At 42.9% G+C, this 25,216-nt stretch overlaps 1 protein-coding gene across 4 annotated transcripts; it reads left to right on the top strand.

Moving 5' to 3' along the window:
• Positions 1-45: 45 nt before the first annotated feature.
• Positions 46-25,164, top strand: CA5A (carbonic anhydrase 5A). 4 transcript variants are annotated; one of them, XM_017816265.1, is made up of 9 exons: positions 46-298; positions 8,518-8,715; positions 12,189-12,307; positions 13,039-13,134; positions 14,035-14,097; positions 15,630-15,785; positions 17,297-17,413; positions 23,801-23,846; positions 24,068-25,164. In XM_017816265.1, the coding sequence occupies exons 1-8, from the start codon at positions 181-183 to the stop codon at positions 23,816-23,818; spliced, it is 885 nt and encodes a 294-aa protein (XP_017671754.1). In that variant the 5' UTR covers positions 46-180; the 3' UTR covers positions 23,819-23,846; positions 24,068-25,164. The 4 variants fall into 4 exon arrangements, with proteins under 4 accessions (XP_017671754.1, XP_017671755.1, XP_017671752.1 ...); XM_017816266.1 differs by lacking the exon at positions 23,801-23,846 and having other exon boundaries at positions 24,068-25,163; XM_017816263.1 differs by lacking the exons at positions 23,801-23,846; positions 24,068-25,164 and having other exon boundaries at positions 47-298; positions 17,297-21,550.
• Positions 25,165-25,216: the final 52 nt, after the last annotated feature.

Genomic DNA, 25,216 nt, shown 5'->3' with positions numbered 1-25,216 from the left:
CACCTCTGAACCAGCAAAGGGTGCTCTCCAATTTTTTCAAAAATAAGCCTGGTGACCCCTCAGTTATCTCGGAGCTCTGTATACATAAGATTTTTTTCCTCTTTGTGTTCACAGGTCCATCGACTCTGGACAGCTCCTCTGAGTGAGGAAGTGAAGATTTTAAGTGCCCCGGTGGTGGCAATGAATGGTGTGAAGGCAAAAGCCCTGGGGTGTCTCTACCAGCAGCTGAAAAGCCTCCGGAGCCCAGCACGGCCCTGCAGCCTGGCTGCCTGCTCCAGGAAAAACAGGAATGCTGCCCGTAAGTGCGTTTCATTTTATCCAAAAATATTGGATATTTGCCTAATGGAGATGCTGAGGTAGAAAGAGAAAAGGTGTAGTTAAGTGTTGTTCTTATTTGTTAGGTAATCAAAAGAGGGAATCTGAGAATGTGACTGAAGGATGAAAGAAAAAAGAGTGAGAGGAACTAGAGATGGAAATACCTTATGGAATTGCAGGATTAAAATGTTGTTCTCCATTTCTGCTGTGTCAATGCCATCAGGTTGTTTGGGATTTTCACTTGTGACTACAGTGAAGAAACAATATACAAGCACTACTTTTTAATTTGGTCCTGCAGTGTTTGACTGGTTGCACAGAAATAAGTGTAATTCAAAACACATTTAGCACAAGTCAAGTCTGACTTCGAATTTCACAGACACTGCAATGTTTAATCTTGAAAATGAGGCCCACTACAAAGCAAAACATTTCTAAATGTGCTGTACAGAAATACAATAAATCACTGTGAGGTGCAGGATACTACTGGAAGATGTTAAAAATTTAGTTATTTAAAATACTGATTAAGTGGCTTATAGATAAGATGAGGCCACCAGAGGTTGTGTGTCTGCACAGATAATGTCAGCTGGAGAATAGTCGAGTCATTTTTTCCACCTGGAAAATCCTTTTGTTTCCTATTTTTTCCTCTTTAAATGTATTCAGTTTAACTTTTCCCAAAGAACTGCCAGATCCCTGCTTGAATACTGAGGTGTGATTCCCTTCTTTTTCAATTACCAAACACCACATTTTGTTTTTACTGAATTGATGAGAAAACAGATGATTTTTGTGGCACAAAGCTTTGTTTCTATTGAAAGCCAGAAGAAATATTCAGTAATTTCAATGTTTAATAGCTCTGCACTTGTAAATGCATTTTTAAAAGGCGAATTTTAAATCTATAGAAGATGCCTAATCTTAGAAGCAAAATTAGTATTGAATTGTTTTACCAGCGAAACAACCACAAGGAAGAGCCTAATTCCTAATGCAAAATGGAAATGATCCCACTTGCATCCATGACAGTGTTTTCCTCTTTTCTGACCTGTGCAGAACTTTCTTAGCACAGCTCAAAGGTCTCTTGAACTTTTACTTCCTTCCCTACCAGTTTTGTCTTGACAAGCAGGCTCAGAAACTTCATTTTCCTGATTAAAATAAGGAAAAAGACATTCTTCTTCTATTCCAAGAAAAGCACTACAGTAAAGTTTCGAAAAACAATGATTCAGCCTCATAAAATAATAGCTTTCCTAACAAATTAGTATTAATTAGGTACATGTAATAGTAGCTTTTCTGCTGAATTAATATTAATTAAATGTGTTCATTAGTCTGTCAAACCAGTGCACAGATGGGTGGGTGCACATGAGGGAATATATTCACAAGCACTGTCCATATCAATCCTTTATCTCCAGTTTGTGATAAACTTTTTCAATTCAAGAGCCAAAACCCAAACCTGTGCCAGACAGTGCAGTGCTGGGCTCCCACAAACTGCTCGTGGTGACAGGAGTTACTGCTCCAGAGGGGAAATCCAGAGAAAGCCCTGGAACTGTGGTTAAAAAGGTCATTATTTTGTATCTTTATTCATTATTTTTTATAATTTATTCACTATTTTTATATTTGAAGACACAAACTGAGAGATTGCAAGTGAATATTTATTATGAGTCTGACAACTTCCAATGTGGAGACACAGACAATATAAATCATTAAAAAGTAATGGGATTCATGAAAAGGCAGCACAGGATCCCTCTATGCAATCCCAATTCTTCTGCTTGTTCCGTGTTACCATCCCACAAAATTTTATGGCCTATAGGGTTAAGAACTTTAGGAATGGAATTTATTGGGATGAAGTGTTCCATTTCTGTTCAGTCAGAGAAGGTGTAACTGTAGGAAAACTATCTGCAACTGTTCAGTGGGGCAAGAAGTCAAACTGGAGAAAAACTGAGCTCTCCAGATTTCCACATGGGATGGAGAATTATTTTATGGTTACCCATAAGAAGAGATCCCGTTGCAGGAAGGGATCATCCCACGCTGCTCTATCGAAAGACCACTGAATAAATAACTACAATTGGTATCTATTTTTATTCACATTCCTCTTTTTAATTAATGATTGACAATATTTATTACTTAAATCTTTCTCTACTCCATGCCATTCATGCAGCAAATGCCAAAACAAACTGATTTAGGAAAACATTCCCTTTGGAATGGCTGGTTTTGGCAGGCAGTGAGTAGACAGGAGCACTGAGTAAGACAAGCCTGGGGGTTATTCACAGTGAACTCGGCCCTTAACTGAGACAAGGGTTAAACAACTCGAAGGATGATACTTCCTAGAGCCCTTTTTTGATTTTTAGAGCCTTTTTTTGGCTGCTTTTCCTGTGCTTCACTGGGAAAGAACTGTCAAAACACTGCTGAGGATCGTGGCATGTATGTAAGAATTCCTAGTGATGTGGAGGCCCACAGTGGATGTCTGTGCTAAACTCTGGGGTATCTTGTAACTACACGTGGAGGTGCTGCTTTCAGACATAATTTTATTACAGTAGTTGCTGGAAAAGCTCTCCAGGGGGATTTTAAGCCTATGGATTTATTTTTAACTAAAATAAAATTTTAAATCTAGAATTGGATTATTTTAACCTTATCCCCAGTAATTATTGCCAGAGCAGACCTGAATGGCTTTTTCTTTTTAGAAGTAGTTACAAGAAAAGCGGAATCAAGTCCAGCAGTGCCACCCAGTCCAGGTGTGCCATCTCCAGGACTGCACAAACAACTGCAGGGACTCCCCAAATTGTCCAGGAGATATCTCCCAAGCCCTTTCCATGCCTGCATGCATAATTTTAGCAAATGTTTTTATACAGAAGAAGATAAAGCCTCTGTTTGCTTTACCTTGCCAAGTGGAATTACTTCCTCCTTATCTGGACTAAGCCTCAGCCTCTGCCTCCTCATCCAGCTCCTATCTCAGCCAAACATTCTGGAAGCAGAGAAAAGCTCAGCATTTCTCAATCTGTGCTGCTTCCCCGTGGAGCTCAGGGCACCCTGTCAGCTACATCCCTTTGATAAAAACCACTGGGCTGTTTATCAATAAACTGGCCCCAATCACAGTCCCCATCTGACATCAATTCAACTCAACTTCAACACCTTGTCACGATGGACCTCGGCCAACCATCGCTGTTATCCCCCAAAATCGTCTTTCATACAAAAAAACCTTCCAAGAAATCAATCTGTCCTGGATTTCCTTGGCAATATTCAACCCAAGTGGCTGAAGCAGAGTCCTTTAAAGTTTAAAATGGTTCTTTATTGAGTTTCAGGAATAAGTGTATTTTATTTTCTCACTCAGAATGTGTTGCTACGGCAAACAGCCCTGCCCAACTTAGGACAAAACCTTATTTCCTTCCTCTGGGTGGGGTTTCTCAGCTCTTCCCACCCTGTTGTCCTCCCTGTTTTATCTTGGATCTGGAGGAAGCTTGTTTGAAAATCTCTGTGTAAACAAATCAAAGGACTGGATTCCACAAGTCTTTTCCTCTTTCTTTTAAAAGATTAAAACCATAAAGACTGAACTCCACTGAAGCTCAGCCATTTTACCTCTCATTTTCTAACCCATATGTGAGATCTTCTCCCCAGGATGCTCTAAATGGAATTTAACACAGAAGCCTTGAAAAAAGTTTTGTCTCTTTAAATCAAGTTTACAACAGTGTAAATTGGCAGTAAATCCTTTCATTTAACTCAATTTATTTTGGATTTTTACCACAGAACTGTAGCCTTCAAAATATTTGCTTGGAAACTGTATTATGAGTTATAATTCATTAATACAACCTGTATTTTCATCTGGATCTTGACTCCCAGCCAGAAGCTTTTGATACTTGTATCAATCCTAAATGTACTTTTTAATTGCAGTTTTGGAGTAATTGTTAATAATAGAAAATAATTCCAAAGATTGGGACTATTTGGATGGCTCTATACATCCACTTCAGCTGGGAAAGATAGGAAAAAACCTACAATGCAAATGTAAGAAGCCTCCAAATACTATAAAATTAAATGGAACATGACTGTGTCTGTCTGAGAGGCCTAAAAATCGAATAAATCAAGCACAGATTAGGTCTGTTTGTGGCAGATCTCTCTTCACAGGTGATTTGCATCTTGGTCATGCTTTTTATATGACAAAATTTACTGTAACTGCTCTGACCATAATAGAGATGTGTGTGTAACAAAGGTAAACAGCAAACAGACCCATTCTCAGTGAGCAAAGGCTGCAAACTGCTCACTTCATTCGTAATTCCCACCTTGTCTTTAAGTAACTTTGAACATTTGAAAACAGATCTCGTAGATGAGGGTTCTGCTTCTCCTTCCACACAGATCCTGCATCACTTGAGCTCCTCCCTTGGGCCAGTTGCCAGATTTCTGGTTGTGGAAACCATTCTGAGATCAGGAACAAGACAGAAAAGAGCTGAAAACCTCCCAGGTGGCCCAGAAATGTAACGATTTGGGGAAAACAGGAGAACAACAGAGATACTGTAATTCTGGCTGCTGTTCTCTCCAGCTTTAGCTGCATGAGAGCCATGTCTCCCTTGCACAATTCACAATCTCTAACTGGAGCGTGGCCAAGGGAAAACTCTGTTTCTGAATGGTCCAGAAAAGAAGATTTTGGCCACACTGCCTTAGTGCTCGGAACAACGTTGAGGGCTTATGTTTCCTCTTGCACAGGTAGTTTTTGTCTTTCTATCTGCAGGTTCAAAGCAAAACATCTCACTGCCACAGACCATTTTGAAGGGTTTTTCTTTCACCTCTGAGAGAAGAAAAGGTTTCTTCTAATGAAATGCTAGCGTTTCACTGACATTTATTCTCAGTAAGAAATAGCATGTGCTCATAAAAATTGGATGGAGAGTCTGCAAATGATTCAAAAGGAAAGCAAAAGTACTGTGGGTCGAAGTTTTCTCTTTAGTTTTGCACTGGAACAGCCCATTGTTTCTCAAAGCCTGTGCTGTAAGAACTTCTGTTTGATTTTGCTCTTCAGCCCACAAGAAATGACTCATTCTGTCCAGCTTAGTAACTCTGTAATAAACCTTGCAGGATCAACCCCCTAAAAAGCTCCATGGTGTTGGGTCATCTTAATGCCACAGTGTAAAGCAGTGAAGAATAAACCCCAGACCCCTTATTTATGCTGAATATAAAATATCTGAAGCTTTGTCTGAGCTGTGATTAAGCTGAAGCTCATCTGGGCTGTCCTGATGACCAGGAGGTACCTGTTGTTCATCAGAAGCTTCAGCAGCAGACATGTCTGACCTGTGCTAAATAATTGCCTAACCATGATCAATAAGCTGTGATTAAGCCTGACCGAATCATGATGTTTATGGGCAGCAAGTCTTTTCAATTTTTTGAGTACTTATTTCTTCTTTTTAAGTTACAGGGAGCTCTATATGAGAATAGTAAATTAGCCTCCTGAAAAACATTGGGAGTCAAATCAACAATCTGTTTTGTTGCACTTGAACTCCACTACACAAAAAAGACTGTGCTTCAAAGAAGGTGTATCTTGGCAGGGAGGAAGCAAAATGAAATTTAAACGCAGCTTACTGTCCTAAGATCACAAGCTGTTTGTACATCTCCTGATGATCTGTTTTCTGATTGTATAGCCATTCAAAGCAAATAACTCGCCAGATTTCAACCTCCTCTTACTCAACTCAGGAGTACTTTAAACTGTGAATGCAATGAAAACTTCTTACATAATGTTGTAAGCCAGAGCAAACACTTCTTGGTTGACTCTAGTTGAGTATAGTCCTGTCTCCTCTGCAGTAAAACATTGTCAATCCTACATCAGGTTCCTCATGAAAATTCAAAAGTACTAATCCTAAAAGAGGAAAAAAAATCCCCAAAAGAGAAATGAAATGTGTAAAATTATTTGAAGAGAGTAACTATGAAATAAGATTCAAAACAGATGGTAAGATGAAGGCCAGGGGCTGAGGGAGGTGTTCTGCTCCTGGCTGCCCAATAGAGCTGACAAAAATGAGAACACTTTATCTCTGCTTTCATTGACACTTTCAGCTTTCTACAGGCTTTTCTTTATAGTGTGTTCCTCGCTGGCAGGTGGATAGTAGAAAAGGTGCGAGGAGCAACCGAGGTTTTAACTAGTTTCATCAAGGTTTCATTGCCTCAAGCAGTGCCAGGTGAATATGAATTGAGTTTTACCTTTTACCATCCAAGGTGGGACTGGTTTGACCTCCTGCCTTTGGGACAGCCAAGAAAAGTGACCATAATGTTAACTTTTCCTAAGTTTTCTCTGTATAGTTTGGGGCAGGGACCTTGCTGTGCCAGGGCCACCCATCTCTGTGGGTGATGGGGATACTCTTGGTGAGAGGGAACATACTTTTGGTGCGATGGAACACTTGGTGTGAGGAGATAGGCTTGGTGCCAAAGAATCAGTTTTGGTGTGAGGGAATAAATACTCTTTTGGTGTGAGGGGATACGCTGTTGTGAGGGAATGTACTTGGTGCAAAGTGATTGCTTTTGGTGTGAGGGGATAGACTTGGTGTGAGGGAATAAATACTCTTGGTGTGAGGGGATACTTTTCAGTGTGAGAAGATGCACTTGGTGCAAAAAAATCTGTTTTGATGTGAGGGAATAAATACTCTTTTGGTGTGAGGGTATAGACTTGGTGCAAAGTGTGAGGGAATAAATAATCTTGGTGTGAGGGGATAAACGTGGTGCGAAGAAATCAATTTTGGTGTGAGGGGATGCACTTTTAGTGTGAAGGGATAGGCTTGGTGTGAGGGAATAAATACTCTTGGTGCGAGGGGATAGATTCGGTGGGAGGGGATGCACTTGGTGCGAAGGAATAAATACTCTTTTGGTGTGATGGGACACACTTCTGCTGTGAGGCACAGGGACGAGCCTGCCCACGGGCAATGGCGAACACGCACACAGGGGGAACCGTTGTGGCTTCTCTACCGTTGTGACAGGATGGAACGCCGGTGATCTCGGCCCGCCCCTGAGGAAGCGCTGCGGGCCGGGCCGTACCGCCCCCACCCCGCCTCAGGCGGGGGCCATGGCGGCAGGGGGGGCCGTGGCGGGGGGGCCGTGCCGGAAGGGGCCGCTCTGGGCCGGGCCGGGCCGGGTTGGGCGGTGGCGGCTCCGCGATGGCCCCGGCGATGCTGCCGCTGCTCCGCCGCGCTTGGGCGGCCGCCGCCTCCTCCCGGCGGGGCACTCGCCGCTGCAGCCTGGGCGCCTGCTGCTCCTACCGCCTGCGAGACGCCCGTGAGTGCCAGCGACTCCCGCGACGGGCTGCCTGGGGCCGGGGCTGCGCTCACCCCTCCGGGCGAGCGGCTCCCGGCGGCCGAGGAAGGCAGGTCGCTGCCCCGAGCTCTCCCCGCTGCCCACCCCGCTCTCCCCTCCCCTCGCTGCCCTGTCCCTCCATCGCTCCCAGCCCCCTGCGCTGAGGGGGCTCCCGCTGCTGCCAAACTGGGTGTCGGGGCGGCAGGGACGCCGAGTTCAGCCGGGCTTTGTCCGCGACTTCCTCGGCTGAAATGTCAGCCTTACCTGCGGCAGGTGACCTTTTGTGGCCCGATAAAGTTTTTTCCTCTCTAGGAAACCGAGGGGGAAGGTTGTTTAGCCACCCGTCATGCGAGTGGTTTGTTAAAAGATTTGACTTGTCTCTAATGAAGCAGACTGTAATGTTTGGGGTTCGGTGGATGCACAGGGCACAAAAACCTGTCTGTGGGTCATCAATGTTGGGGACAGCAGGTGAACAAGTGCTCCCCATCCACACAGATCTCAGGTCTGGTTTTAAACAGAATAAACTCCTGTAGAAACTCCATCTGGGCATTTACCCAGTTATCCTGTGTCCAGTGCAATCCCAGGTCAGCTGACGGTACTGGTGTCCAAGGAAAGCTGAAATGGAGTGCTGAGACTCTGGCAAAGCTGGAAAACAGAAGCCAACTTAAAATCATCTGGCAATAAAAAGAAAAAATTATTTTTTCTGGGATATAAGGGGAGAGAATTTCTTTGAAGAGCATTTTCCAGATGCAGAAAGGTATTGACACAGTTCTAAGTCAGATTAGTGTGTTTGCCTGTGTGGTTTTGAGTCATGCAGCTGGAATGTAATATTTTTGTTTTACTTTCCTGCTCATCAGCTGACTCAAATTAGCCTTTGGTGACAAAGCACCTTCCCTTGCCAAAAAGTTCTGAAGTGTTTAGCTCTGTATCGTGCATTACAGCCTGACTCTCCTCATCATCTTCTAGTGCATCCACTTTGGCAGAGCCCACTGACAATTCCCGGAGGCACCCGACAGTCTCCCATCAACATCCAGTGGAGAGACAGTGTTTATGATCCCTTTCTGAAGCCTCTGAAAATCAGCTACGACCCAACAACATGTCTTCACATCTGGAACAACGGATATTCATTCCTCGTTGAGTTTGACGATTCTACTGATAGATCAAGTAAGCAAAACCCAAAAAAATCTATTTAATGTCTCGTTAATGCTTAGAGAGGAGAAAATGTTGCGGGACGTGAATCTCAGGACAAGTGTTGAAAATGAATGTACAGTAAAAAATGCTGTAGCTAAACATGAATTTACAGTGGTGGGAATTGGAATGAAGGAAGTCTATATAGGATTCATTTTCATTATGTTGCACAAATCCCCTGTTGTATGTTGAAACTTATTCCTATTGCACGAGCCTCAGTGCCTTGTCTTTTAGGTCACAGCTTTGCCTATATGAGTTAATCTTCAGTCATATATCTGTGTATTTACCTCTTTTAAATCATATTCCATAATTGCACTTTATTGAAGTAATCTGCCACTTATCTTTTTTGTGGTGTTAACAGTTATATTTAATGCATTTGAAATAATCAGCTGCCAAATTACCTGCAGTTGGAAAGCACAAATGCTTATCTCCATGGGCTTTTGGGGAGTTAAACAATATTGAGCTGCTGCCCAGGGAGCAGGTGTGTGTGCTCCTGTTGTTTTAGGGCAAGAGGAGTCGTGCATAGAAAATCCAGTCATGCATTCCAGCAACTTCATGGGAATAAGTCTCAGACCTGAGCAGCTCAATCTTTTCAAACGCTCAGTAGGGTCAAGTGAGTTAAAATCAAGATACTGCTCCCAAATTCCAGATTTTTTTGTTCCTTTTAAAAGTTGCCTTTACCAAAGGATATTGCAGGTATGTGTAAGGATATTTCATAAGGCAGGAGCACTAAGCACATGATTACTCAGCTTGTCCTGGAGGGAGCAACTGAGAGACCCTGAGCAAGTCTGAACCTGTTGGATCAGAGTAATTTGTGTTTAAGGTGACTGCTCACTGTGAGAGATCCTACAGCTTCCTGAGGGATTTAGTAATGCTCTTGGGAAGGGAGCTTTCAGCACACAAATATTTTGTGTTCACAGTACCAGTATTTTTGATTGATGTTTGGAAAGAGGCTGATAATGCAGCAAAAATGGTGGTGGTGGAATGCAGGGAGCTGGTGTGACATTAGAGGCTTCTTTTTTTTTTTTATTGTTTCCAGCTCTTCACTCAGAATATCAGTTTCCAAGAGGGGATATTCTTGCTCTTGCTTATTTGAGAGCTGTTATATGTAATGGAGAAGCCAAGTCCCACCCTTCTGTTTCTGCAGCACAAACTGCTGTTGCTTTATGGAGGTGGGATTAGGGGAGAGACATCACTTGTCAGCTCATCAGTGATTTTAATTTATTAACTTTAGGCTAGGTTTGCTTTTAATTTAACAGCCTTTTGCTTTATACAGCCACACCTGGCTATCTGTTGAGGGATATGATCCTGAAAAGTGTTTGGTGGATAACAAAATTGTTTTTTTTTCTGCGAGAATCGATGTAACAGAGGGGAATTGCCTTTTCATCATCCTCATCTTCCTCAAATGAATTCAAGTCCATGAAGGGGTGGGATGGCATCAAACAATCAGTGACAGGCTGCAAAGTGACAGAGAAACACCAGACAGTGAGATGGTGCTGTATAAGCCCCCAGTTTTCAAGTGCCTGTCTCTCCCCTCTACCTTTCTCTCTTTACTCTTGCCATTTCTGATTTTTCTTTCTGCCAGCTTCTGTCTAACAAGACTAGAAATCCAGAGAAGAAAGCTTGTGAACAAACAAAAGCAACACAGTTGAAACAGAAGATGGAAAAGACAAAATGAAATGTACACCCAGGATAGACAAAAATTCCCGAATCCCGAGATGAGGCAGAACAAGAGTTGGGCTAAAGCTGAAGGTAGTGCTGCTTGTGAGCAGAGCAGGAGGAGGAAGAGGGTGAGGGGAAGGTAGGTGCAGCACGTGGTCCTGTCTGTGTGTGATGCCATCAGGAAATGAGGCTGAAACAGAACCAGGGCTGCAATAAAAAGCTGGTGTGATTCTTTTCCCTGGTTGTTGTTACAGTTCCTTTAAACTTCTGGTTTGTTTTGAATTATCCAAATTGTAATTTGAGAGGAAATGCTTGTAAAGGGACTGGAAGTTCCTATTTGTTTCCTATCACTATCTGGTGTCCAGTGTAGGAATCTGAGTCTCTACATCTGTGTGTCTGTGCCTAAAGCTACTTGTGAGGCAAATATTTAAGTGAATGTGATTATTAACACAAATTTAGTCACATGTGGGTTTGCATCATCACGTGATGCAAATGTTAGAGCACAGACACTTTAATTGGGAAGGAGTTGGCATTTCTTCATCCCACCCTTTCTCCATCACAGAGTCACAGGATGGTTTGGGTTGGAAGGGACCTTAAAGCTCATCTCATTCCAGCCCCTGCCATGGCCAGGGATACCTTCCACTAGACCAAGCTCCATCCAACCTGGCCTTGAACACTTCCAGGGATGGGGCATCATGATTTCTCAGTGATGGTCAGTATTACATTTGTTCTAAGAGCTCAGCAGTAGTGGGTGAAGTGAATTAAATGCGTTTTCATTCCTGTTTTAGCTTCCTCTGTTACCACAACCAGGCCTGTCCAGTTAGAATTCCAAACCTTCTGACTGGCTTTCAGGGAAAAAAATAAGGCATGAAAAGCTCTTAATGCCTCTCATTGTTTTCTCCTTAGCATGAAAGTGATTAACTTATTTTCAAAAGCAATGTTGGGATTGGGTACTTCAGACCATGGTTTGCTATAAAACTTCACCATGTCCTGCAGTGAAGTGAAAATCAGCAGATGCTGCTGGTTTAGTGGGGACATTGGCAGTGCTGGGGGGACATGATCTTAAAGCTCTTTCCACCCTAAATGATTCTCTGATTCTATGTGTTATTAGCCCTGTGGCAGTAATTATGGTTCCTCATTTACCAGATGCTCTGATATAATAAGGAGCAGGATGAATTTGCAGGATATTCCTGGTTCAATTAGGAGGAAATGAGTGAAACCACAAAGCCGGGCAGAGACGTTTTCATTCGTATCTTTGCGAAATGGGGAGAGGCCTTCTGAAATCAGGAGAGCAGACTGAAGGCTTGCCTTTATTCATGGCTAAAAAGTGCATTAAAGCTTCCAGAACTCAGAGTCTTGCCTGGGGGCAAGTTTAGATACTTCCTGAAGTGTAGCTTGAATATTTGCATATTTTTGGCTGTGCATGAAATCTTTTCCCTTTGGTTCTGCAGTCTGAAACGTGTGTTGAAGCAGAATAGTATGTTTGGATTTTTGTAACTTGGAGGAGAGTTGAACATGTGACACAATGTAGTGGTTTTTCTGGCAAAATTTGATTTTTGAAGTCTCGATTGTCACGAAAATGTCAATATTTTTTCACAGCTATTGAGGCTTTGCTGGGATGTCATTCAGTACATGTGTCATTGCTGCAGCCAAGCAACAGGTCACTGTTTCAGTGTAAATGGTTGCTCTGCTTGATGTTTTTCTGGGCAAATATTTGTCAAGGATTTCCTTGTCTGGACAATTCTAAGTCATGTTTATTAATATGTGTGTCTTGTTGTGTTTTTTAGTAATCGTTGGAGGTCCCTTGGAAAACCAGTACAGGCTAAAGCAGTTCCACTTCCACTGGGGAGCTATAAATGACTGGGGTTCAGAGCACACAGTTGACAGTAAATTTTACCCAGCAGAGGTATGAGAGAAAATGCTGAACAATGCAAACACTTGTCTCAGGTGTAAATATTTAAAGAGAAAATGGATTATTTAATTCTTCCAGCCACAGCTGTAACTCAAGAGGCCTGATCCTCCTTACCTTGTACATAATAATTGTCATGTGTATGTGACCCCCAGAGCCTTGGCTACTGTTCAAAAGTTTATTCCAATTATGGGCAATTTTTTTGGGATTTCTTAAATTATTAGAATGATGTACAGCAGAGTTCTCTGGCAATATGGTGGTTATTATCATCACTTTATTGTCTGTTTGCAACTCTTAAGCAGTTATTAAAAAAGCAAAACTTTTGTGCTTAATGACTGCTAAGGAAGAAAGAGTCAAAAAAAAGATGGAGTCAACGGGGAAAAATAGGACAGTGTGCTCTGTTCTTCCTGTTAAGAGAGGGACAATCCCTCCAGTTCCAGGAATACTAAGCTTTTTTTTTTTGTTCCTTTAACTAGCATTTCTGTAGCCAGTCTCCCACAGACTAAATCCCTTTCATATATGGATCTTTGCCTATTGTTTAAGGTAAAAAGAAATAAAAAGGGAAGGGCCATTTTCCAGTAACACTTTGTTCCTCATTTTTGTGGTGTGGTTTCTGAGGCAGCTCATTGCAGTGTCTCATTGCCAAGGACCAAATGTAGCCAAGATCAAAAGTGAGGTTTCTTTTCTGTGCTCTGTGCAGGTGCTGATTTCTCACATTTCTGTTTCAGTTGCATCTGGTGCACTGGAATGCTGTGGAGTACCCAACTTTTGAGGAAGCTGTGATGGAAGGGAATGGCCTGGCTGTTATTGGAGTGTTTTTAAAGGTAATTTCATAAGCTCTAGTGATGTCTTTTTGTTTGCATTCTGTTAAAACCAATTCAGGGCAAAATACAGCAGCAAAGGCCAAGGCAGGGTCGTGCTCCTGGGGAGGAATAACCCCAAGTAGCAGCACAGGTTGAGGACTGACCTCCTGGAGAACAGCTCTGCTGAGAGGAACCTGGGGGTCCTGGTGGGTGACAAGTTGACCATGAGCCAGCAGTGTGTCCAAGGGCCAGGAGGGCCAGTGGGATCCTGGAGTGCATTGGGAAGAGTGTGGTCAGCAGCTCAGGGAGGTGATCCTGCTCCTCTACTGAGCCCTAGTGAGGCACATGTAGAGTGTTGTGTTCAGTTCTGGGCTCCACAGTTCAAGAAAGATAAGGAGCTGCTGGAGAGGGTCCTGCAGAGGCCACAAAGATGATGAGGGGTCTGGAGCATCTCTCTGATGAGGAGAAACTGTGGGAGCTGGGCCTGGTTAGTCTAGAGAAGAGGAGACTGAGAGGGGATCTCATCAATCCATACAAATATCTCCAAGGGGTGTCAGGATGGTCCCAAACTCTTCTCAGTGGTGCCCAGTGACAGGACAAGGAGCAATGGCCATAAACTAAAACACTGGAAGTTTCACCTCAACATGAGGAAGAACAGCTTTCCATGGAGGTGTCAGAGCACTGGAACAGCTGCCCAGGGAGGGTGTGGAGCCTCCCTCTTTGGAGACATTCCAAACCCACCTGGATGTATCCCTGTTTCACCTGCTCCAGGTGACCCTGCCTTGATAGGGGGGTTGGACTGGAAGATCTCCAGAGGTCCCTTCCAACATTCTGTGATTATTGTTTTCAAAAAAAGTATATTAAGATAGATAAGTAGAACATCAGCTTAATGATTCCCCAACTCCTCCCTGTCCCCTGCAGCTGGGAGCACGGCACGAGGGGCTGCAGACCCTGGTGGATGCCCTGCCAGCAGTGAAACACAAGGTCAGTGCTTTGAAGTGTCCCACTGGAGGTGGGTGGGGAATTTTTAAGGAGCAGTTGTGTACTTGAAGCCTTCAAAGCCTCTTGAAGAAATGAGTCACTTGAGGTTGTATCCCCTTCAAAGGGCACACATGTGTTTCATGCTTGAAGTGGTGGTTTATTTACTGGGGACTTAAGGCTTTTTGATTTTTGTCTGGTCTTTGAGGAGGACGTTATTTACTTTTTTATAAACACTAAATTTTCTACTACGGGAACGGGATTCTCTTCCTAGTTGATTCCTGACTCCTGCCAGGAGAGGGAGTGCTGTATCTCTGATAGTGCTCAGGAGCAGCTCCTACTCTTCCAGGTCCCTGTTCCCTTTTCAAAGTACACACAAAAAATACACGTGGACAATTGTAACTTGTTACCGCATCCACCTGAAGTCACTGTGCCACTATTTCTCACAAGAAGGATTTTAAAAAATTCAAATAAATATTTATGGCAGTGCAGTGACAAATAAACCACCAAACAGGTCAATTCAGTGCCAGAAGACCTACAGAATCTGTGAACATGCATCCACTATGAGAATATAATGTTTTACAGCATATGAATATGAAAGAAACCAAAGTCCAGATATAAAAATAAAAGGTTAGTATCAAGCATCAGGCTCATCAAGCTGCACGTGGGCTGCTCAGAAAAGGATTTCATTTCCAAAGGCTGTCACCCAGCAACTCATCAGCACTTGGTTTAAAACGTTTGAACACCTTTGTTGCCTTTCCAGCATTATCACTGACTTAAGGACCAAACATCACCCTGGGAGGAGGAGGGTCAGAAAATATCTGTTCTCGTGTCCTTCCTCCATCTCAAATCTGTCATCCAACCTTCCATTTTTGAACAATTCTTGACTGTAATATTTCTGATTCTCAACGGGGAATGGATAAAGTGGAAAGGAAAAAAAGGATCTTCCTTTCCTGCATTGCCAGTATATTCCTAGGAGCAATGCTTGTGTAGGAAATCCCAGGCTCTGAAGTTCCTGTATGGTGTCTGATACCTCACTTGTGGGATTGCAGTTCTGGAGATGGGAATATTTGGTATGATTTAAATAAAACTTTAGTCTTCTTCCCTCTCCCTCTTGCCTAAAATCACACGGTGAAAAGTAAAACACTGTTGTTTGCAGTCTTTTAAGTGTATCTGGCAGAACTACGTGAAGTTACTCCACCACTTATTCCTCCTTTTCCCTGTTTGCATCCAGCTCCCACAAAGCCACAGGCAGCTGCTCCTTCACACTCCTTGTTTCTTCTGAATTCCTAATGGCCTGTGGGGACAACGGAAATATTTCAATTTTGTCTGCTCAGCAGCTGCCTCAAATCCCACAGATTTGTGGGATTTTATATTATATTTTTATGTAGATCTTTGTTAATATTCACAACACCTAATTTCCCACAACATACGTAACACGTACAGTATTTAATCTCACGATTAAGATTTTTTTTTAATTTTCTGTTGTTTTTTTCCTCAAAATACAATGCTTAAAAATATTTTTTCTTGGTGTTTAGGACACTGTTATCGAGTTTGATGTCTTTGATCCCTCCTGTTTGTTACCTTCATGTCCTGACTATTGGACCTACGCAGGCTCCTTGACCACTCCCCCCTTGACTGAATCTGTCACATGGATTATTAAGAAGAAGCCAATAGAGGTGGATGAAGATCAGGTAAATCTCAGGTTTATCTTTCATATCATTCCTGTTGCTACCACAGAGAGGAAAATACACAGAAGCACCTCCTTGCCAGCAATTCTCTGTAAATGCACAGAGGATTCAGGATTTGAGGAGGAATCCTGACGTTACAGGAGCTAATGCTGAAAGACTCAAGATGTTTGTCCAGCTCTCCTCAACTTTGCCAGCTCTTCTCAAGAGTTTTCTCTTGACCTGTGATAAACAATGCTGGAAGCTGCCCCTTGAAAACATCAGACGTTTTAGGAACTTCTAAGGTTATTTATTGGAGGGTAATTTTGCTCCCCTCCCCAGGAGGTTTTTTGTGGAGGGAAGGTTTTGTGAAATTCCAAACTCTGAGCTTTGGTGCATGTTCCTGATGGCCACGTGCACAGAAATGTTGGAAGCACTGCAAGGGCTGATCCTGTGTTGTTCATGTTATAAAAGGTATAAAATAGATGTAAGGATAAGGAAAATGGTCAGAAGGAGAACTGTGCTACAATTGCGGGTTTTATTGGAAGTTCTCAGGATTTTTTTGCCTCTTCAAAGAGGTGAAGAGTACTTTGAGGGGCATCACAGCATAGATTAAGTCTTAGGAGTTTGCTGCAAAGCAAGTAAAAACGGACAGCCCCAAAAAATCTACCATTTATTCATGGTTTAAAAGGAACTGAAAATCATCTGTGCATTGTTCCTGTTTTTTGAGGCTTTGATTAGTAATGAAGTGAGAATCCAATGACATGAGGCAAGAGAGATTTGGTTTTTTTAATACAATTTTGCATAGAGCTTGTCCATCAAGAAAGTCATGCTCCAACCAAACACCAGCTCTGAGGAATAAACCTGCATGTGATTTTAATGTTTTAGTTTACATAAAGGAACAGGATGGGAAGAACTGAAAATTGTTAACAGAGCAGAGAACTGCAGACACAGGGTAGCAATCTTCTTTTAAATTGAAATTTTTCTCATTTTTCCTTTTTCTTGGCTCTGTACTCTCATTCTTTTATGGCATAGCAGTGACTTAACATTGGAATGCCCTTGTGAGCATTAAAAGCTGATCTGCTGCATACCTTCTCTTAATCCCAGTTATAAACCACTGAGAGAACAACTACCTGGATTGTTGCTTGTTGAGGTTCCCTCGTTCCTGGGTGACAGTGTGTCAGGAAGGGTGTGAATTAAAGCTGGGCAGGTTTATTTCAAGATGAAGATGACACATGTTCCAGTATCTGAATAGGAATCAGGTCTGTCTCAGACGCGCCCCATTTGGGATTTAATCTGCCTAAAGATGGCAGGTGACTGACAATTCCTCTTCTGCATTGACAGGGATGATGGGATAATCTTTGCCAGCGGGTGACAAAGAAGTGCCAGAATTTGTTTGAAAATTTCTCAGAATACAAATGTAACAGTAACTCCGATTTTTATTTTTTCCCCCCAAGAATAAATTACTTTGTTTTGTCACAAACTCCTACAATCCCCCAGTTAGCCAAGTCACTAAAGTGGACGTTTCTCCTTCTCAGCTGGAGGCCTTTAGGATGCTGCTCTTCACCTCAGATGGGGAGGAGGAGAAGAGGATGGTGGACAACTTCCGTCCCCTGCAGCCGCTGATGGACCGAACCGTGCGCTCGTCCTTCCAGGTCAGGCACCTCCTGGACACTGAGGCACAGCCCCAGGGCCACGCTGAGCAGGTCAGGCCATAGGTGGCCCATCAACATCAGGCTGCAGCACGTGGACATAATGTTATTTCTCATTATTTTCCCTTTTCCTGCAGTGTATCCCTGCACTTTCACAGCCAGCCCCAGTGGCAGTCCTGCTAAGTGCCCTTTGACCTTCACTAGAGAAGCTGTGAGGGTTTTTAGTTTTGCTTTTCTGAAGAAGTAAATAATATTAACCCTTAACAAATTGACTTGCTTTGAGACAGGGATCAGTAAGGAATTATTAAGACAGCTAAAGCTAAAATAACGATGAGAGAGCTCTTCCTCTGCCTGTTCTCTGAATTGTTCTGTGTATCTTCAAATGCTCTTTCAGTGCCTTGCATGAGTTAATAATCCTGGTCAAAAACTTGTTAGCAAGGAGAAAGTATGAAGAAGTGCAAAGTATTAACACTGATCAGGTGCTTTTGTGAAATTGTTTGAGATCTGAGAAGAGAACTGGAAGAGAAGTAGTTTCTCTAGTCACACATACAGACACATTTTACCTTCTTCCTTTTTCCTTGGGTGAAAAGAGGAGAAGGACAAAAATGACTTGTAGAATAAAAGCTCTTTCCATTCTGTTGGCTGCACGATCCATGTTTGATGTGGAGGCTGCAGAATGTCCACTCTAAATACATCACAAGCCAGAAGACCTTTTCTTAAACCTTTTAACAAATGTAGAAGCTTTTAGCTTTGGCAGCTTTTACTCTTCTGTGTTAATAATGTATCAGGAGAAGAGAGCAGAGGAGAATTCACCAGCATCTCAGGACTGGCAAGAGCAGCAAATTAGGTGAAAATGTCCAATTGATCTCAGAAAACGGATCTCATCAAAGGAGAGCAAGATTAGATAAGGGCCAGCTGACCCTCCCAGTGGGATTTGGGGAAAAAAAAGCCAAAACCAATTTCTGAAACCTGTGCTAGGACAAAATGCAGCCCTCAGAAAGGTTTTTGATTTCAGTAACTCACAGAGCACCAGTGCACTCTCTTCAGAGTTTTGCCTTAAAGTGTATTGTCTTATAAAAAGACTTATCCAGCTTCAGGACAACTGGGGACCAGTTTGTATTTTTAGCACCTTATGGTAACGAGGTCCAGTGGTGGTTGAAATGTATTTGTGGACCAAACCAAGCTGCTGTGGAGCTGCCACCTGCAGAGTCTTATCCTGGAGCTATGGTCCAATTGCCACGAGTAGTATCTACCTCTGCACATCCTACTACTACTAGGCCTACTTTTCTCTCAAGCACCTTCTTCCCTGGCTCTTTCTGCTTTGCTGGGTGGTCAGATCTTCTGGTGAGGAGCAGGTCTGTCTGTAAACCCTGGTGTGATCTTGATTGATTGTGTTTTTGATTCTTGAGGAACTGATCTTACTCTTTTGCTTCTCATTGCTGCTGCGATTCAGCACAAGGGAAACGTGACACTGGCTTGTCAATCTAAATCCAGAGCTTTAGAATCGATACTTTTATTTTTTTAAAGTCCAAGTGTTCAGTTTAAAAGCACTTTAACACTTTTTAGTGTGACCCTGATGATTTTAAGGTTTTGGAATAATCTTTTTCAACCAGTTAAGTGCCCCAATCCTGCCTTTGCTTCCTTAATATCTCTACCTCAGGCTGTTGTTACTGTGCAACAGTTGTGCCTTTCTGCCCTGGCAATTTGGAATGTGGCCACTTAACTTTGGAGTGACTGTACATGGTAAATGTAAAAAAAAATCTCCCTTCTATCCCAGTGTAGGATGTTTTTTCTGTGTAGTGACTTCAAAATGGCAACATCTCTCTTTGGTTTCTTTGCTTCTCCCAAGCCCTCTTACTGCTTGGGTGAACATTTCCATGTTGGTTGAACTGTACCATCTCTCTTTGGATGGGGCTTGGAGCAACCTGGTCTAGTGGAAGGTGTCCCTGCCAATGAAAGGGGGTTGGAACTGGATGATCTTTAAGGTCCCTTCCCACCCAAACCATTCCATGATTCCATGATCTCAGTTGACCTGTGCAGTCTTTGGCATCATCAACACAGAGTTTCCACTACGTACAGAAACACGTCAGTGATGATTTTTGCTAGAGAATGAGATGTTCCAAAATAAATTCCGAAGGAAAATCTCCAGTTCTGGCAATAGGAAAAAAATGGTTTTACTTTTTGCCTGAGTGTACATGGCCTGGTCATTAAGTTTGAGGTTTTTGTTCAGTGCTGTTCTTGCAAACACTTCTCTGAGGAGGACCCCGTAGAAGGGTGGCTGTGGTTCAGATATTTTACTACTCATTATTAATAGGAAAAACTGTAATATAAAGACATGTTAATGTTGCCTTATATTTAAAAATAGAGCAGACTCGGCAGCACTGGGCTATAGGTGACCTGCATCAATAATATCCTTATCATATATAATATATTGTAAAAAGCTTCATGCAATTGCTCAGTTTTTTAGTTGCCTTGGTACTTTTCACCGAGTTTTTGGGTGTCTCTGCTCCACTGAGCTTGTTTCACTCCTGGGAAATACAAAATACAGATTTAGGGAACCACCAGGGTGTAAATGTTTAAGCTTGAGGTGCTCTGTAATGCTGTGGTACCTCACACCCACCTGAGTTCTCCATGCTGAGGTTTGCTCCACTCAACCACGTTTTCTTCCTGGGTGTGTAAATCTCTTTTTAACACACCACCACCCATCAGAGGTGATGCTGAATATTCCCTTTTCCAGTGATCCATTTCAAGTTCTCATGGAGATTGACTTTGTTGAAGTATTGTCATTTATTTTTCAAGAACAGGTGCATTATGAAGTCATACAGGTACTAAGCTATACTCCATATTTAGATAAAATCACATCTGTTTTTTCTGCCATAAAATTAATAAATTTCAATTTCAGCACTCATCACTTGAAATATATGGAAACAGGGTCAATGTAGAAACAATTAACTTTGCTACAAAAATAAGTTTTCTGTTACAGTTATTTTGCTTTTTCTTGCACCTATGTGTAGTGTTTTAGCATACCTGGTTAAGGCAGGCAGGAGTTCAGTTGCAGGGCAGATTGTTGTTGGAATTTTCAGTTTGGAAATGGACAGAAAGGGAATTTTGGATGTTATTTTGATTTTAACTTGTATGTTACAATGACTTTATTGGCCCTGTAAGTGCTGACTTCAAGGAAATAATTGTGTGCCTGCACATGTGTGTAAAACAGGAGATGGGGTAGAATTCTTTGGCCTTATTCTCTGTTTTGTGTGTATAAAACTGATTTAATTGTTGGGTAAGAGCTGATATCTGTAATGATTTTGCACAATTAAGTGAAACTTTATTTGAAAGAGGAATCTTTAGGCTCTTTAGGGTGGTACAATATTGAAGGGTCAGTCAAAGCACATATTTGTATTTTCCTTGCATAGTAGTCACTTTTGTAACTTAACAGTGCCCTGGGAGGCATTCCTGTGGCAATAAGTACTAGGAATTAAAGACTGTAATAGAAATAATTTTGGGAAAACTGACTGAAAAGGGAGTGGAAGGTTTTTGAGCACAGACCTGTGTCTGTGTTGGCCTGACTTCCAGCTGCCTTTCAATATTCCTGTTAAATGCTGCTCTTATCTCAGTCTTGGTCACTTTGTGGTTGGAACAACTCCCTTTGCCATTTGAATGTTTGATCTGTATTCCTGCATTCCAGAACTTTCTCACTTCACCTGTAACCACCTCGTACCCTTGACCACTCTTGTGCTGCCTTCTGCCAGGAATGACCCCAGAGCTGACAGGGGTGTCTCCCTTGGCTTTGAAAGCTCTGGAAACAGAGACTGCTTTGATCTCTACAGGGTTTTAAAGGACTGGAACTGTACTTTGGAGGAATGGTCCGTTTGTGCCTTAATTTTGAATGTGTTAATTTGTGTTTCTTGGCACATCTTTGCTTTTTTCTTTGTTCATTGTGTTTTTGTGGCTGTTATTACATTTTGTGTATTTTAATGTTTGTTATCTGCCTGATCATAATTTACTGAAAATCATTGTCTTAGCAGACAGCATCTGTAACAGGGAATGCCTTTTCCCTCAGTTTTTACCTGCTGTATAGAACCTTGTAGCTGCTGGATTTTACATTGGTGTGCAACTGCAATAAAGGACCAGAGAAACCTGTGCCTGGATCTCGTTGTGTAATTAAGCTCTTCAAGTTAAAAACTAGATTTTGTGTCAAGCAAATAATACAATTCCTCTTTGGGAATGACCCAGTTCATTAGGAGTGGAGTCTAATCAGCTGTCAGATGTGCTGTGATACTTCCAGGCTCTGAAAAGACTCTGCTGAACTGTGTTAGAATGGGAATGAAAGCACAATGCCCTCTCTGTTGCTGCTGTGCTGATGGAAGGGTAACTAATTTTTTATTACATCCAGCCAGATGCAACATGCCATCTCCCAGGGGATTCCAGATTTTGAGGATCTTTGCTAAGCTCCTTCATTTGACACTGATCATTAAACTGGACCTGTCAGCTGAGCTCCTTTCTCAGCTCCAATTGTGTAATTGGCCTTGATAAAACTGAGCCCATGGGTGGTGTAGCTCAAGAGATTCCCAGTTTGTGGTTGTGGCTACAATAATCTGGTCAAATAACCCGAAAAAAACCTTAAGTAAAATTAATTACTTACCACAATTAAAAATTGATACAAGACCGTAAGTTTAGATTAGATATTAGGGAGAAATTCTTCCCTGTGAGGGTGGGGAGGCCCTGGCACAGGTTGCCCAGAGGAGCTGTGGCTGCCCCATCCCTGGAAGTGTCCAAGGCCAGGTTGGATGGGGCTTGGAGCAACCTGGGCTAGTGGAAGGTGTCCCTGCCCATGGCAGGGGGTGGGACTGAATGGGCTTTAAGGTCCCTTCCAACCCAAACATGCTGTGATTCTGTGAAGATTGGCTAATTAACTGAAATGAGCATTAATTTCTCTGTCTCACTGCAGAGCCATGCTTGGAGTTTAGCTATCATAGAGAGAGGTTTTGCTTAGCTGAATTAATTCAAACAAGTTTCTCCTTATTTTGATGGGGAAAAAATAGGAGATTACATTCCTGGCTAAGGAATCCCCCCTAAAATAATAGTAGATAATGCTTTATAGAAGGCCTCCCCAGTGGTGCTGTTTGGCAGGCAATACATTGTGTTAGATTAAGAGCGAGGTTAGCTCTGCTATTTTTACTATTTAAGGGTTCTAGAAGCTGCCACTACTTCCATTTACCCAAGAAAACAAACTTCCAAGCTCTGTCTTAGTGGAGCTGAGGTGTTTGCTGAGGAAATGGCTGGTCTGGTTCCAGCAGGGTGGCTGGGTGTGATCAAGGCAGCCCTGCCAATACCTGGTCAAGAACATCCACATTACTCCTGACAAATGGCCAATTTGCTCCTGCTCCTGGTAATTATTTGTCCTTCTGACAAATCCTTCCTTCCTTCCTTTTTGATGTGACAAACTCCGAGTGCCTGAGTATTAACACATGGAGAACTGATTGGATAATCAAATAGTCTTCAAAGATCCTGTGGAATAACTTGGGGGCCTGAGGAGAGTTAATGTTCTGATAATAACACTTGGCATTTGGGAAGTGCTTTGAAGATATAAAGTACTCTGGGAACACACTGGCAAAGCCAGGATTTTCTCAGGAATACAAATGGAGAAACAGTTGCAGAACTAACTCCGATGAATTAATTTGCAACAGAGTCAAGTATGTGGTTGACTTGAAATAGGGGCAGTTCAGTGGCTGCTACTTCACTGCCTCTGGATCCTGGGACTTCCACATTCTATTCAGAAATTCCCTTTTGGAAGAACTAGAGAGAAGAAGGTTACTCCATCCCATTCTTGTGAAAGTCAGTGGAAATTTCTGGGCGTTAGGTTAATGTCAGGTGTAAAATTCCACAGTCATCAAGCAGGTCACGGAGGGATTGTTGGGATTGTCCTGTGCAGGGCCAGGAGTTGGATTCGACCCGAGTGGGTCCCTCCCAGCTCAGGATATTCTGATTCCAGTTAGTTTATTTGCCTTGAGGTAAGAGCTTGGCCTAAAGAACTGGTGGAGTAAATCCCTCCATGAATGATTCTCTTCACCCGAATACAGACCTAAATTGGAGCATTCATCTGGAAACACCTGAGGGATATATTTTATTTCTATCCCAGTCCTGTCTGCTGAGTCCAGTGTAACAAGGTCAACACAGAGACAATCCCTTAAGTTCTAACTACCTGATTTCATGGTCCTGTGAAAATTTTACCCAGTGTAAAGCATTAAATGCAGTAACAATTGCTTTAGGTTACAGCCAGAGAGTCTATATGTTAAGCTGGTAGACTAAAGAAAAGCTTTTAGGGTTACAGAAAAATTCTGATATGTTTTCCTGTTTAATTAACTGTCATAGTCTTTTCAATCCCTTCAGGTTCCCATTTCTAGTTGAAAACTGGAAGAACATGCTTGGTGCCAAGGTAATTTTTTTCTAAGCTTTCTTTCTAAATGTGGATGTTTATATAAACCCAGCAGCAGATTGTTGAGCCCTTGGGCTGAGCAGCCACTAGATGTCAGGTTCGGATTAGTGCTCCCAGGATTAGGCTGTTCAGAATTCCTGGAATGGTTGGAAGTAGTGGTGATGGCAGTTAGCAGTGTGAGGTACCTGAAAATGTTACTGAAATGTCACATCTTTCCCCAGAATTCCCATCTGTGAGGTATCTTGGAGAAAACCATCTGATCCACCCACTGTCTGAAACATGCACAGAGGAGGATGGTCCAGGAGGATGGATAACTTTGAGTTTTGGAGCTTGGGCACGACTTCTTGTGTGACACCAACTAACCCCTGCTGAGAAACAGCTGCTCAGAGGTACCACTTCCACCTCTCAGTGAGAAGGAGTGTCATTGGGAATCAGAGTTTCCAGGCTCAGAGCTCCTGTCCTATCCTAAAAGGGCAAGAAGGAATCTGAATTTGGTAAAAAACTGGCTCCTTTGGCCTTATTGTAGTATCCAATGAGCCTCCTTGGATGCAAAACTTATGCCTGCCCATTTTGCCTGCATATGCTGCCAGATTGGTGAATTATTTTATATTTTTGGTTTCCAAACAAGCTTTTTTGGTGGTTTTGGCATCCCACATGGCAGTCAGATTTCAGATTGTCAGGTAATTTTTTTTTTTGTGATTTTGGCATCCAACATGGCAGTCAGATTTCAGATTGTCAATTAATTTTTTTTTTTGTGATTTTGGCATCCAACATGGCAGTCAGATTTCAGATTGGCGAATAATTTTTTTTTTTTGTGATTTTTGCATCTGCCATGACAGGCAGGTTCCTGCAGCGCCTCTGCAGAGACGCAGGTGATGCAGCACCGGGGACTTGGGTGGCAGGTGGATAAAAGAGCAGAGCAAGATGAGACTGGGGGGAGCTGGGAGACACAGGTTCTGCTGAACTGCAGGTTTAGACACACAGGGATCCATTCTCCTCTTGAGGAACACACAGCCCATGCAGGCAGGAGAACGGATGGTAACACACACCTCCCCTGCGGGCCCCCCTGGACTCGGGGGCAGAGATGTGGGGTGGCCGCTTCGCTTCCCCTGTCCCCTCTTGGGGCAAGGGAAGGTCGGAGGGGGTGGGCATGAGAGATGCGCCGGTAGGAGCGGGAACCCCCGGTAAGGAGCGAGTACCGCCGTCAAGGAGCGGCCGGAACGGAGCAGGTACCGCCGGTACCAGAGCGGGCACCGCCGGTAAGAAGCGGAGACCCCCGGCCAGGAGCGAGCGCCCCCCGTACGGAGCGGGCACAGCCGCTGCCCAGCGGCCACCGCGCCATCCCGGGGCGCTGCACCACGCTCCTTCCT

This window comes from Lepidothrix coronata, unplaced genomic scaffold (genome assembly GCF_001604755.1).
Source record: "Lepidothrix coronata isolate B3197 unplaced genomic scaffold, Lepidothrix_coronata-1.0 Scaffold54, whole genome shotgun sequence".
Lineage (NCBI taxonomy): Eukaryota > Metazoa > Chordata > Aves > Passeriformes > Pipridae > Lepidothrix > Lepidothrix coronata.
The sequence above is the reverse complement of the archived record's forward strand: the minus strand, read 5'-3'. Positions and strand labels throughout refer to the sequence as shown.